Source organism: Cebidichthys violaceus, unplaced genomic scaffold (assembly GCF_023349555.1).
Source record: "Cebidichthys violaceus isolate CVI_PGR_0920_01 unplaced genomic scaffold, fCebVio1.0.p SCAF_3, whole genome shotgun sequence".
Classification (NCBI taxonomy): domain Eukaryota; kingdom Metazoa; phylum Chordata; class Actinopteri; order Perciformes; family Stichaeidae; genus Cebidichthys; species Cebidichthys violaceus.
This window is the reverse complement of record NW_027176483.1, coordinates 6,854,526-6,869,166: the sequence shown is the minus strand read 5'-3', so window position 1 is coordinate 6,869,166 and position 14,641 is coordinate 6,854,526. Positions and strand designations below refer to the sequence as shown.

Below are 14,641 nucleotides of genomic sequence, written 5' to 3'. Positions count from 1 at the left end.
TCTCGCACCAAACGAGCCCACTTTATTTAACCCGTGACAGCCGACCAATGGCTGCGCACCACGCACAACATTCGACCAATCAGAGCAGAGTACCTGGTACATGTTGTCCAATCAGATTCTTCAACATAAGTCAATACTCGAAAATCGTGGCTAGACACCATTGGCCAGGAATTAACAATCCCCACATCACTTCCTAAAATTCACCTTTCACTATGGGGAAAAAAAAAAATCTCTGTCAACACGTTAGTTAAACTTTGATTTTCTTATGCAACGTCACAGACAAGTGACTGAGGCTGAATGACACTGGAGATTTCCTATATATTGTCACTGACTGCAGCATTCTATCTGTGTCTGTTACAGTTTATGATAGTCTGAATTGCATCACTTGTATCTACGCATGTTTATATGGTATAGTATTTAGACTAGATCGTGTGGAGACACACTACTTAGATATCCTGCTGTTGAAAAACACACAAGGGATGACTTCACATTATCTGCACTACTGATCTTTGTCCACAGAGTGTCGCTGTTAAGTCAGTGAGTTGAAAATGCAGTGAAGGAAACGTGTTTTCCACATACACACTATGTGGAACTAAGTGCTGAAAGACTGAGATTGTGTCAAACTGGAATAACTAATGGTTAAATAAATAGTGTGTTACATTATCATACAAATACGCTCATTATTATTCTCAACCTGCCTGACCGGTGTGTATTTGGTTGTGGGAGCATACGATAAGGCTACAGATGTCAAATAGCAGTTACAGTTACAGTTATGGGTGTGTTGTGTGTGTGTCTGTGTGTGTGTATGTGTGTGTGTGTGTGTGTGTGTGTGTGTGTGTGTGTGTGTGTGTGTGTGTGTGTGTGTGTGTGAGTGAGTGAGTGAGTGAGTGAGTGAGTGAGTGAGTGAGTGAGTGAGAGAGGGAGAAAGAGAAGGGTACATATACACAAATATATATAAGGGTACACAAATATAGTATGTAAGTAATCACAAGAGAGTCAACAGAAAAGTGAGATACTCAGTCAAACTTAGAAATGTTAAAGTCAAATGTATATGCTATTAAGACAATTAGAACTACACTGGCTCCCTGTCTCATTCCGGATTGACTACAAAGTACTATACTCACACATAAATGCATAAATGGACATGCACCTCCCTACCTACAAGAACTCATTACTCCCCAAACCTTCACCCGCACCCTCAGATCTTCAAACAGCTCACGCCTTTGGGTCCCCAACACCAAGCTCCACACCCTGGGCGCCGCGCCTATGGAACAGTCTCCCTGACCACCTAAGGGCAACACAGACACTGGACTCTATCAAGACTGGCCTGAAAACCTTTTTATTCAGGAAGGCATTTCTGACCTTGTGCTAAATCACTGTCAGCTATTTATTTTGTGTTTCTGTTCATTTACTGTTTTCTATTATGCTTATGTTTACTAGTTTTTTTTATTATAGTTTGTTTTAACTATGTTTTTACTATGTACTGGCTCTGTGGCACTCTGAGATTCTCTGAATGAAAAGTGTGTTACAAATAAAATGCATTATTATTATTATTATTATTATTATTATTATTATTATTATTATAACTAGTCCTCTCGCCAAGTGTGTCCTAAAAAGCCTAAATTATGACTTAGTAGCATCTTACAATTTGACAATAATTATTTTGACTAACCAGGATTATTTTCATTTCTGTCAGAAATGAAATATATATCTGAGAGAAATAAAATGAAATACCAAAATCTCATAAGAGTGTCCTAAAAAGCCTAACTTCAGACCTAGCATCGCATAATGTTGACTTACCATGATGAATGACAACGTAAATACTTTGAGTAAAACAATATGAGAAGTAAACTGTTTAATTTACTTATTCACAATAATGAGACATAACCTCGTCTTAAAATTTGATAAATTTGCCTTAAAAAGGCTACCTTTTCATTAATTATTACGTTTTTATAACATTATTATTAATCTTATTATTATTATTTAGTATCTTCTAATTATGACTTAGTTATAAGATAACTAACTAAGTCATAATTTATATTTTCTAAGTCAAATTTATGAGATAGTCTCATCAAGACAACAGTGAGATACTATGTCAGAATAAGTAGATTATAAATTAAAATAATACATCAAAACAATTATAAAAAAGTGTATCTATTTTGTTGGTTTCCTTAGGTGCCATTGTGCCTGAAATATTTAAAATCTCCAGTCTTTCAATGCTCGACAAACAGACACTCCCGTATATTTAATAAATGTATCCGGTTACATCGCAGCTGTTTGGGGGACAGCAGGAAGCAACTGATCACCAGGCGCACCAGCTTCTGATTCGCTGGTTTGCCGGGACGTTGCTAAACGCGGAAGTGACGTAAACATCCAAACCAAAGGCAGTCTCGGTATTTACAGAAGAGCTGGAGAAGTGCATGCGTTCTCGTCTGGGAGCCCACCGCGACCTACAAACGGGCTGCAACCCAAAGAGTCATGGCGCCCTTGTCTCTGCCCCTGTCGTCTCTTCTGAAGCACAAGGACTGTCTGCAGAAGGCGAATGTGTTTTGCAATGTATTACAGAGTTTACACCACCGGCCCACATCTCGCTTATGGAAACGGAGTTTCGGTGCGGTAGACCATGGAGTCGGTCAGTTACTGTCACACCAACCCAGATCCCCAAACTACGCAGCATCTGTGTGTCGCAGCTCTTCAGGCGGTCAGGACATGACAGAGAGGCTGTGGTCTGTTTACAATGAGACCAAAAGGCAGACTGAAGGTACGGACCGCAGCATTCACTCAGTGAGATACAGGACTGTTGTTGCCTTATAACGCTGTTATGACTAATGTTTACAGCAGACTTACGCACCAACCAGTTCTGCAGCCTCACGATAGCAGCCTTCCAAACCTCCACTTGTGGTTGGAATGATATATTGTAGCTATAAGCTATGCTACATTGTCAATTTGTGACACACAAACGCCTTTAAAATATAATGAAATTCAAGATTTACTACAGTATCTGCTTGGCTCTGCACAGACGTTTTATGGGCACAGGATTTTGGAGGTGGTAGCAATACATTTAAGCAAATAGTCCACATGTTTTTACCTCACACAGCTCCACGTATCAGCCTCCTCTCCAGGCTTGTTTGAGCAGGAAACAGACCAATTACAGTACTTGCAAATACACCATGAAAATACCATTACATTATTGGAGATACTGAGGAATAAGTAACTGTAGTTGAACAGAAATCTAGAGTGCCAGTACTCTATTAGGTCCATTAAAATAGTCTTCTTGCAAGTGTCCTAAAAAAGTCAAAATGTTCAACTTACCATGACTTATTTTTTTATTGTTGTCATTCCTAACATTTGATCTGTTTTTGGAGTCCATAAGTGGCAAAATGTCTGAGAGAATATTTCAGTCTTTTATTGCTAGAGAAAGAGAAAACCCGGACGAGAAGAGAGAAACCCTACTTAACATTAGCTCTTGTATCTAGCCTAATGATGTGTCCTTTCCTGGATTCTGCATAATTAATGCATGTATCTGGTAACCTATCGCAGCTGTTTAGTGGATAGTAGTGACTTAACTCCAGACGCATCACAAGTATACACCATGAACACTTTTATTTATTAGGACGGTGATATAAGAAACAGACAGATATCAGGCGTCCAGGTACTCCATGTGGGTGTGTACTGGCCCTGTGGATTCATCCACCACCTTCAAGACATATGTACGTCTGTCCTAAGATATGCCTTTCTGTCATAGCAGCACATAATATTCCTAAATAGAAGTAAACTGCAAAACAACCCCATGTGTTTCTCTCCTCTTAGATTTGATCCCTGCCATTTGCACCAACTCAATCAACCCTGACACCATTTTTGCAAACAACGAGATGAGCCTACGAGACACCGAGGTCTACGGCTTCGACTACGACTACACCCTGGCTTTCTACTCCAGGCACCTGCACACCCTCATCTTCAACATAGCTCGGGACATTCTCGTCACTAACCACAGGGTGTGTGTACAGTGTGCGTCTCACTTGGCACCTTTTTCTTTTTCAGATACAGACAGGATCGTATTTCTCCGCTGAAATTGATCCGTAAACTAATTGAACAGGAACACCATAATTAAATAATCGTGTGTTTTCATTTTTGTCCTTAAGTACATGTCATATAGAAGCAAGAACAGGGAGGAAGGTACACCTTATTAATCCCTCAAGGGGAAATTAAATTTTTTCACACACATGCAGACACAGGACCTTTACGTATGCATAAATGTATGAGAGATGACAGAGTGAGAGGGGCTGCCTCATAGGACGGCACCCCGAGCAGACTTGCTCTACCTCACTAGAGCCCAGGAGGTGAACCAGCAACTCTCCAGCTACCAGTCCACACTCTGTACTTGGTCCGCACTGGACTTGACCAGCGATCCTCTGGTTCCCGAGTCCCCACGGACTGAGCTTCCCCAATTTGGAGAGATCATTAGCAGAATATTCACCTCACATCTAAGGTTAAAACTAGGCTATAACTTTGTTGCACCATCAAGCATTGTTATTACCTACATAGGTGGATTATGGATCAGGCTTGTGGTATACTCTGTTGCTCATAGGTTTTTAGATTAAGCGGATGTAATGCCCTGTTTTTATTGTCGCTAAAATATTTGATTTTCTTTTATCAGTATCCAGAGGGTCTGAGAAATTATGAGTATATTCCTAATTTCACTGTAAGAGGACTTCACTATGACGTTCAGAAGGTGAGAAGGTCTTTGCTTATCTAACTCAAAAATTGACTGTTGTTTTATGTTTTGCATCAATTGTACCGCACGCTCAGTGTTCATTAAATGATCATTTTTGTGGAAATATTTAATGATTTTAAACAGGCGCTGCTGATGAAGATAGATGCTTTTCACTACATCCAGTTGGGAACTGTATACAGGTATCTGTGCACTGTGTTACTTCTCACATCAGTGTAGTGGGTAATAAATAATACACTGAAAAACACACAGCTTTTCTTACAGCTTTTCTGTGGCATGATATAAATGAAAACATTGTTGTCTCAGGATTTCATATTTTGTGTTTCTTCTACAGGGGTCTTCATCCAGTCCCTGATGAGGAAGTAATTGCCATGTATGAAGGTTGTCACGTACCTCTAGAGAACATGAGCGACTTCTACGGCAAGGTAAATCATTCTCTATCTTATCTATGACGAGGTAGACGCTACAGAGATAAAAAAACGACTGAATTTAATAACGTTTATCACTGTTCTGCAGAGCTCCCATGGCCACACCATGAAACAGTTCATGGACATATTCTCCCTGCCTGAGATGAATCTCCTGTCTTGTGTTAATGACTTCTTCATGAAGCACAACATCGACTATGAGCCAGTGCATCTCTACAAAGACGTAAAGGTGAACTACCTTGTTGTTATTTTGTGACATTGATTCATCTCAGCATACAATATTTGCACTCACTTGTTATAGTATCTTCCAGGGGTCAACGTGTGTAAAGACATTAAATCCAGCCACATATACATAAATGATAATGCACGCACGTTTGCAATGTTGCTGTGATACTCCAGCCATTCAATCCAGTCTTAATTTTAGCTGTGAAAACCGGAGTCTAATTTTAGTCGGGCAAGCCCGCCTCCAGCCATCTGCGTCTGTTCTCTGGTGGCTCTGCTGCTTCACAGGGAGAGCGGAGAGAAACCAGCGCTGCCTTCTCCCTTTGAGGGCAGCTGTCATGCTGGTCCTGTCTATTCTGTGTGACAGTGTAGCGTTCTTGATGGATCGCTGTCATTAAAAGCCCTCACACACGCTCTCAGTTCCACGAGTGGCTCTTCTATCTTTTCAAGGACACCCTGCTTAATCTTTATTTTTCCTGCCAAGTCTGGTTTCTTATTCAGCATTTACTCTTTTTCTGGCTTTTCCTTTTGACTTTTGCATACATCAAATATTCTTTGACTATGATAAACGTCCTTTAAGTTTGCCCTTAAATGTGCTACTTCTCCAGGGAGGGTCTATTTACTCATTCACTGATTCAAAAGCGCAAGTTACACTTTTGAAAATGTTTCGGAAACTCTCAGTGTGTCACCAAAGCAACTGAACTCCAGGGCCTGCTTTCTTTATATTTCATTTGTATTCATAGATGCACTGTCTTTGTGCTTCCAAGTCAACCGTTTATATACAGAGCAAAGTGTTGCTCCTGGAGCTGAATGCTAACGTTGTGTCTCTGAAGTCGTGACTTCCTGGCTCTACTTTTTCCTCTTCACAGGAAGCCATTAGAGATGTTCACGTCAAGGGCATCATGTACCGAGCCGTGGAGGCAGATATTGGTAATGCCCTGTGATTTATAGGATTTATATACTTTGTTTGAGCCAAAATTAAAGAAAGTATATGGCCACATCTAAGTTTGGTGCCAAGACTTAAACGATTAATTCAGAAATAACGAGGCTGTGATATACAAGTATAAAACTTCTGTCTGTGCAGATTAAATCACCCACCTCTCTGTTTTCTCATTTTCTAGAGAAATACATTTGCTATGGTGAGCAAAGCCATGCTGTGCTGAAGAAGCTGTCAGAGCATGGAAAAAAGATGTTCCTCATTACCAATAGCCCATTTGACTTTGTGTAAGTGTGAGCAAGCAGAGCGCGAGCGGTTGTTGCTGTGATTAATTAAACCTGCCTTGTATCGTTGTACTAATATTTAATTGAAGCCATTGTTTAATGCCTCAACTTTTGAAGTTAGGCAACCACACATCAAAGGGCTTTCCGTCCGCAAGTATTTGTAATTCATTGTCAGTTATTTTGAAGTCAGGCTTGATTGCACAAAATGGCTAGCTATGCATATTCAACCTCAGAAGGCTTCCCGGAGCCCAAAAACATCAAACCTGTGTCCTTGATTTAATGGTTTATTACATTCAGTCTTCACAGCACTAACAAGGAGAAGGAGAGTCTGTACACACACTGAAGTTCCCAAGTTTTTACCAATGCAATATTTTGACCTTGACGTCCTCTCGGATTCATATTTAAAACTTGTTTACAATCTATTAATGATTTTGTCATCTCCAGCCTGTCCGTTTCTTTTGTTGCAATGTTTGTCCTGCACCTGTAACTGGGGTTGGATGTGCATTATTCCCCTTTTTAAAATAGGGCTAGACGATAATTCAATATGATCATTTATCATCGTTCAATTTAATCATATTGAGATATTGTAATGCACCATTACTTTGTAAAAAAAAAAAAATAACAAGCACATATTAAAATTAGAAAATTAGATCATTTTGCGCTAAAGTTCTTATTTAAGTGAGAAAATAAAGTAAGTGTTTAATTCACACAGGAGTATACAAAATAATGTTCTTATGTCATATAGATTATTTATTTATTGGACGACAAGGAAACTATATCGTGATTTATATCGCTATTGAGATGTGAAATTTACTATGTGTTGAAAGTAACATGGCAGTTTCATTGAGTTTTATTTAAACTGGCACCAGCATACAGCCGTTCAAGATGGACATTTTGTCGCTGGTGTATCGCTTTGCCCTCAGCTCAGGTGTTTGTTACAGTTCCCTCATGATGCTGCAGACAAAGTAACGTCTTGAATCTCTGTCCTCAGGGACCGAGGAATGAACTACATCGTAGGGAAGGACTGGCAAGATCTGTTTGATGTTGTGATTGTTCAGGCTGACAAACCTGGTTTCTTCAATGACAGGAGAAAGTACGTTTTTTCTGCAGCTCACACTATGACCATGCTGTGCCTCTTTTACCCCACTGGGCCATGTTGCCAGCAGTTACATTGTTTATTACTTTTACACATGATGTGCATTGGGGTGTGTTTGTTTGGGAGCCAGCCAATATTGGGTAAAATTTGTCTTTGTGTATTTTTCACTAGACCTTTCAGGCGAGTGACAGACAAAGGTGCGTTGCTGTGGGACAGGATTCACAAGTTGGAAAAGGGGAAGATCTACAAACAGGTGTTCTCATAATTCCTGAAAAATGTCTCCTGGATACACTTAATAAAACACATTGTTGAATTTTTTTTGGATTTTTGTTTGATCACTGTAGGGAAACCTTTATGAGTTCCTGAGACTCACCGGCTGGAGAGGATCCAAAGTGCTGTACTTCGGTGATCACATCTACAGTGACTTGGCAGTAAGCAGCATCCATATTTACTACAAAGGGCTCATTACAACCACATGAAACACTGTATTATGAAAAGTTACGATATTTTAAACAAAGAGCGGAACCCTGCTTTGACCATGCTCCATTTAGGATAAGTATGTTTCTCCTGAAATTAAACTCTGAGTTAATTTTTATATGCAACAGCCTAAATCTTAACGTTCATTGAAGAAGCACATAATAAGATACTTAGCGAATGCTTGACAAAGACAGTAAAATAAATGGGTTGAGAAAGTAATTTTTCATGCATTATAACACGTGGCACTGCAGTGGGTTTGGTTGACAGGTATTTTACTGTCATTTTCATCACATCTACCGAATCTACAGCAGTGAGTATCTCTGCAGACTAGCTACCTTTTTATACCTGTAATCTACCAACCTGTCCTTCATCTGCGCTGAGCAAACAAACATTTCATTTAATCACAATGAGTTATAAGGACTTGGATAGATTAATGATCAGCTGTAAATGATGTTCATGAAATGCAGAGTTTACGTCTCTGGCATAAGTCCTTGCTGGTGGCAGCCAGCCAGCTGTCAAACAGATCGCTTGTTTAGAAAGATGGAACTTGGCGTTTGTGGTTTACACCAACCACAGCTTACAGTCAGCGCAGACACAGAGCAGAAGCATCTCTGAGTTAGTAAGGAGTTACAGGGGAGGGAGGGATGAAGCTATACTTTATTCCAGTTTTATGTAGCTTTATTAGATTGTCCAAGTACACAGAAGAATCCCCCCAAAAATGTCTCACTTCATTTCAGCTCAGCTTTTCACTCGTCCATCTTACTTACTTCTGACTTACACTTCCGTTTTAATTGGTGCTGTTTGGGGCATATCTACAGCCAATTTAAAAAAAAAAAATGTCCATCTTGTGTTTTGGGCTGTGAACCATGTCATATTAATCTGAGTACCCAACACTTGGCCCACTGTGACTGTACAGTGGCACAGATCCAGTGTGGTATTGCAGTTGTGCTGCTGACGTGGTGTTTATTTCTTCAGAAATACACTCATTTTATGGCTGTACTGTATGATATGTACTTAAAGCCTACAACTCACCACAATTAGGTGAATTCCTGAATTATTGACGACTCCGGTCCTTTTTGTTTTGCAGGATCTAACGCTGAAACATGGCTGGAGGACGGGCGCCATCATCCCTGAGCTGAGGAAGGAGATCAAGATCATGAACACGGAGCAGTACATGCACATGATGGCCTGGTTACAGGCGCTGACTGGGCTTATCGAGCAGATGCAGGTCAGGAGACGTGTCCTTCCCTCTTTGCCCCGATCCTCAAATGTGTGCGCTTAACTTCTTTGCACTGCTCCCTAACAGGTACACAGGGATGAAGCATCTCAAGCTGTCGTGGAGGAGTGGATCAAAGAGAGAGAAGCCATGAGGTAGTGGAGATAATTACTCCGGCAGTCAAGAGTAGTTCATTTATTGAGATCTTGTAGAACTGATCTAACCTCATCTCGATGGTATGAATGTATTTCCATGGCAGGTCACAGACGAAGGACATCTTCAACGCTCAGTTCGGGAGTCTCTTCCGGACGTACCACAACCCCACCTACTTCTCACGCCGACTCTCACGCTTTGCTGACATCTACATGGCCTCCATCAGCTGCCTGCTCAACTACGACTTCCAGCACACCTTTTTCCCTCGCCGTACTCCCCTGCAGCACGAGGCCCCCTTCTGGCCTGAACACAGTCCAGCTGGTATTAGCGTCTCCTCACAGCTCAGCAGGATGAAGGCAGACTCCGATGATTAATTCACTTTTCAATGTTAGAGATATGGAATTTTAGAAGATGCATGCCACATTTTAAGATATGTTTAACTGGTAACAATCACGTAAGACTGTTGATGTTAATTGAGCTTTAAACTAGTTAGTTACACACTTCCCCTCAAAGAATTCAGTCTTTAAGAGGACCAGTGGATTAGTGCTATTTAAGCAAAATGACACATGACCGAAACAGCATTGTGATGTTTTTATTTGAGACATGGACACTTTGTAATTTACATTTTTGTCACACCGAATTGGAAATGTTAAATGCACTGATTGTTTTAAAGTTGCGTTTATATGTGTGTGTGTGTGTGTGTGTGTGTGTGTGTGTGTGTGTGTGTGTGTGTGTGTGTGTGTGTGTGTGTGAGAGGTAAAGGGAGGATTTATGCAAAGATGCTGTATTTACACAGTCTAAACAACAGGGGGCAGTCACGCATCATGCCTATCATGTGTCTCTGCAGTATGAATTGAAGATTACCTTTGCTTTTTTTCTATCCTTTGCATCTATAAAACGATACGAGACTGTCAGTGAAAAGGGAATACTCAGATGAGACATTTACATTACAAACTCTGTTGCCTTAATCTACTTTGTCACATTACTGCAATGTGTATATTTTTGCAATAGTCTAGTGTAATCTGTGGTAATGAAGCTTTTCAAATGTTGCACCTTGGTTCATTTCATTTGGAACTGCACATCGTGATGTGATACACGCTGCACATTTATGGTCTGAGATCTTTGTATTTAATTGTCTGAACAGGTTCAGTTTTACAGGTTCTAATTTTAGCACGTGAGAAATGTTCATATTTGTCAGGAAAAAAAATAGAATGTTGTTGCTCTATTTAGCAAGAGTGTTGCTATTTGATCTGTTAAGGTGGCATTGAGTTTCATTGGGTTTCACTCTTCAGAAATGCGTGACTTGTTTTCACATGTGCTGGAATGAAGGCTTGAAAAGAATGTATTTGACATATAATCTGGAAATGGGGAACTCTTTAATATCTGTGGCCACAACCAAAACCTCATGGTTTATTTGTGTTTCTGAAGTTTAAAATATGAAGTGTATTTTTATTTCACTGTTTATTAAAATTAATTAGGCTTAATGGTCCATGAGTCATGAATTTAAAGCAAATTGATATGGTTGGATATTTATGTAATTAGATTAGCAGGTATGTGTTTATTTAATGTTTAATTCATTTGTACTATGCTCTTTTTCCCCTTCAATTAGCTGTATAAACAACTAAAGGAAGAAATATTTCATGATTTGAAAATTAAATTTCAGGGCTAATTCATCACTCCTTAATATCCCTCTACTTTCTAATTACCATTATTGCAGTGGGTTTATTGGGACTAATCCATTCAAATCGTGTTACGGACCAATTTCCCATATTGCATTTGGGGATTTCTCCATCAGACAGGTGCCCAATCTGAGTTCTTAGAAAATAAGCAAAGCCGAGTGGTTTTAGAGGGATCAGAAATGATAAGATCGGTGATGCTGTGTCCCGAGCTGAGCTGAGTGTCCACGGGTTCAGGCTCTGGCCTCACAGTTGTTCCACCAAAGCTGGACTTCTTATAGGCACCATGGACAGCAACAGCACGCTGTTGAGCTCCGGCTCTCCTCCATCCATCCACGCCGAGATGGCGACTATTACGCCCACCATCTTCCCTCGGTTGGGCTACAGTATACTCTCCTTCCTCATGTTCATCAACACTGTGTTGACAGTTTTTAACAATGTTCTCGTCATAACCGTGTTGCTGAAGAATCCGTCGCTCCTCCAGCCCATGAACGTTTTCATCCTCAGCCTTGCGGTGTCTGACCTGATGATAGGCCTGTGCGGCTCCCTGGTCGTCACCATCACCAACTACCAAGGCTCCTTCTTTATCGGCCACACAGCCTGCGTGTTTCAAGGATTTGCAGTCAATTATTTCGGTAAGTGGAGTTGTGGGAGAGCAGTTTGTGTTATGTAGGCTTTTTGAGAGCAATTTTTGTTTTCTCTGTGTCATTGTAAAACACAATCTCAGGGCTAGAATATTGATCTATTTGTTTCACTTCGCCTAATCTCAGAATGTGTTGTGGCTCTACAAATATATTCATGTTGTAGGCGTCTGTTTGATGCATTTTGAAAATGTCCCTCTACTGTAATTAGATCTTGCAAATTTCATATTTATTTCTATATTTGTTTGTCTGACTGAAGTTCATTCTTGACTTTGGACATAAACTGTAATACAACATAAACTTGGTATCCTCAGTGGATGGAGTTTTCTCACTTGTAATGAAGATATTGATGTTCAAACCCTGAGAAGGACAATAAGTGTTAAAACCTCTAGAAAAAGTAAGTGGAACTTGAGATTTCTTTTTATGTTTACTTATTTCTCTTTTCCAGGTCTGGTGTCACTCTGCACTTTGACCCTGCTTGCCTGGGAGCGTTACAACGTGGTGTGTAAACCGAGAAATGGTCTCAAGTTGAGCATGCGGAGAAGCATCAACGGGCTGCTAATTGTCTGGATCTTCTGCTTGTTTTGGGCGGTGGCTCCGTTATTTGGCTGGAGCTCCTACGGACCTGAGGGAGTCCAGACCTCCTGCTCTCTGGCTTGGGAGGAGAGGTCGTGGAGCAACTACAGCTACCTCATCCTCTACACGCTCCTCTGCTTCATTTTGCCTGTTGCAGTCATCATCTACTGCTACTCCAAAGTGCTCACTTCCATGAATAAGGTGGGCTCGTGATGGCTTCTGTGTATTTATTACACTTTTACACCATTAGAGCTAGATTTAAAATGTGTCATCAGTTTGCAATTTACCACCTACAGACTAAAACAAGCTTTACATAGCTGTTAATGGGTGTGAAATTTCCTTACTACTTTTAGCTGAACAGGAGTGTGGAGCTCCAGGGTGGGCGTTCCAGCCAGAAGGAGAATGATCATGCCATCAACATGGTCCTCTCCATGATCATAGCTTTTTTTGTTTGCTGGCTGCCCTACACGGCATTGTCAGTGGTGGTTGTCGTGGATCCAACACTCTACATCCCTCCACTGGTCGCCACCATGCCCATGTACTTTGCCAAGACCAGCCCCGTCTATAACCCCATTATCTACTTCCTTTCCAACAAGCAGGTAAGCAGCTAAAGTGTTTATCTGCCTCTAAAATTGAGATGCAAAGACTGAGTGTGCGCCAATATTTTTACACAAGGAAAAAACTATTTAAATTGCACGTGAACTTGATGCTCATATATTTCCTGAATGTTTTTTTTTGTGCAACAGTTCCGTGATGCCACTCTGGAGATGCTGTCGTGCGGCCGGTACATTTCCCATATGCCCAACACCGTCAGCATCAACATGCGCTCCTTGAACAGGAAGAGCCGGCTGACTTCCATAAGCAGGAATATCAACTCGCACAGCAAGGTGTTGCCTCTGTGACCTTCTCCAGCAAAAACACATTGTCAGTGTTTATCGGTGCCTCACCAAGGACGCAGACCTGCACATCTACAGGCCCATGTCTCTCAGAGAGGTCTTCACTGCAGCCCAGCGGGAACAAAATCAGCTCAGTAACTGATTTCGATTTTGAGGAGGTGGACAAAACAAATGGAAAACCTTATGAAACACGTTAATACAATCCAATCCAATACACCCAAATAGTGCTTATTTTATTCCATTGTTAGGTGATAAAAGAGATGAGATTATTCATCTAAAACTAATTTGTTTTTGGTATTTTATTAAATTGCATTACATTACAAGGTGTTCCTGTGTTTATTGTTCATCCCATTTTTTCTAGTACAATAAAAATATTCAGTAATATGTTTTTTTTCTGTGATTTCTTTAGATCAGTAAACTGTTACCTCTTTCATACTGATGTTTGCAGGTGTGTACTGTATGCATGTGGGAAACTAGCCAAGAAAAGAAGATCTTGCATTTTTAACAAGACTAGGGAAGTCAATTACAGCCGGACTGCAGACAGACAGAGGAAGTGAAACTTTTGACCCCTGAATTGTTGTTAATGAATAAAATGCACTTGACCTGTTTACATGTGTGAAAAGATACTTCTTCCGTTCTGAAAGTCTATTTTTGTGTTTACCACTTCGGGTTGGGTAATGCATTGTGTGTGGTAGTAGCGTTGACCTCTCACACCTCTTTGAAGTCTGCAGCACAAAACATAAACTATTAGATTGCTGCAGTGTATACAGGCAGAATTTCACTCATGAGCACCTGTGTGAATATGGGATTTACTTTGTATAATTTTTTATCAGTTGCAGGGACTGCAAAAGCAACACAATGTGCTCCCTCTCAGATTGTATGGCTGTCCTAATATATAAGGACAACAATGAATATAAATCAGTTCTGCAATACCCTCAAAATACATGAGATTTGGGTGCACTTGTTGAGCAAGCCTGCTTCACAGCTCAACTATGTTTTAACAATAGGAAGTCAAACAGGCAGTGAGATACTTCATTTTTCTTAGCTGGACATAATCTGTGGTCTGTTTCTTATTTGTGTTTATTTATTTTTTAAAGACAGTTCAGAGGGATAAGACGGTTCAGAAAGGGATGACATGATGATGAAACTTCTGAGCCTGATTCAAACTCAGGACGTTGTGTCTTACGTGGCACACACCTGAGCCAAAACTGAGTCCCCAGAAATGGAGATTGACATAAATCATTGAATGAAGAAAAGGAAACAATTAAAGAGAGTTTTAACTTTTGAGTGAACTAGGGCGATTCATTTTC

The 14,641-nt window shown here is 40.4% G+C and overlaps 2 protein-coding genes across 2 annotated transcripts; both read left to right on the top strand.

Moving 5' to 3' along the window:
* The first annotated feature begins 2,398 nt into the window (after positions 1 to 2,398).
* Positions 2,399 to 11,026, top strand: nt5dc3 (5'-nucleotidase domain containing 3). The gene is made up of 14 exons (XM_068723697.1): positions 2,399 to 2,761; positions 3,811 to 3,995; positions 4,658 to 4,732; positions 4,859 to 4,914; positions 5,067 to 5,157; positions 5,249 to 5,386; positions 6,249 to 6,309; positions 6,501 to 6,603; positions 7,592 to 7,693; positions 7,868 to 7,949; positions 8,041 to 8,127; positions 9,261 to 9,401; positions 9,480 to 9,544; positions 9,649 to 11,026. The coding sequence occupies exons 1-14, from the start codon at positions 2,479 to 2,481 to the stop codon at positions 9,914 to 9,916; spliced, it is 1,737 nt and encodes a 578-aa protein (XP_068579798.1). The 5' UTR covers positions 2,399 to 2,478; the 3' UTR covers positions 9,917 to 11,026.
* A 478-nt stretch (positions 11,027 to 11,504) lies between these two features.
* On the top strand, positions 11,505 to 13,337 carry parietopsin. The gene is made up of 4 exons (XM_068723993.1): positions 11,505 to 11,853; positions 12,308 to 12,636; positions 12,789 to 13,034; positions 13,182 to 13,337. Exons 1-4 carry the CDS (start codon positions 11,505 to 11,507, stop codon positions 13,335 to 13,337), a joined length of 1,080 nt encoding a protein of 359 aa, XP_068580094.1.
* Positions 13,338 to 14,641: the final 1,304 nt, after the last annotated feature.

Coding starts and splice junctions, on each gene's coding strand:
- nt5dc3 (XM_068723697.1), top strand. CDS start 2,479: ATGGCGCCCTTGTCTCTGCCCCTGTCGTCTCTTCTGAAGCACAAGGAC. Junction 3,996..4,657: donor TTCTCGTCACTAACCACAGG/GTGTGTGTACAG, acceptor TTCTTTTATCAG/TATCCAGAGGGTCTGAGAAA. Junction 6,310..6,500: donor AGCCGTGGAGGCAGATATTG/GTAATGCCCTGT, acceptor CTCATTTTCTAG/AGAAATACATTTGCTATGGT.
- parietopsin (XM_068723993.1), top strand. CDS start 11,505: ATGGACAGCAACAGCACGCTGTTGAGCTCCGGCTCTCCTCCATCCATC. Junction 11,854..12,307: donor ATTTGCAGTCAATTATTTCG/GTAAGTGGAGTT, acceptor TCTCTTTTCCAG/GTCTGGTGTCACTCTGCACT. Junction 13,035..13,181: donor ACTTCCTTTCCAACAAGCAG/GTAAGCAGCTAA, acceptor TTTGTGCAACAG/TTCCGTGATGCCACTCTGGA.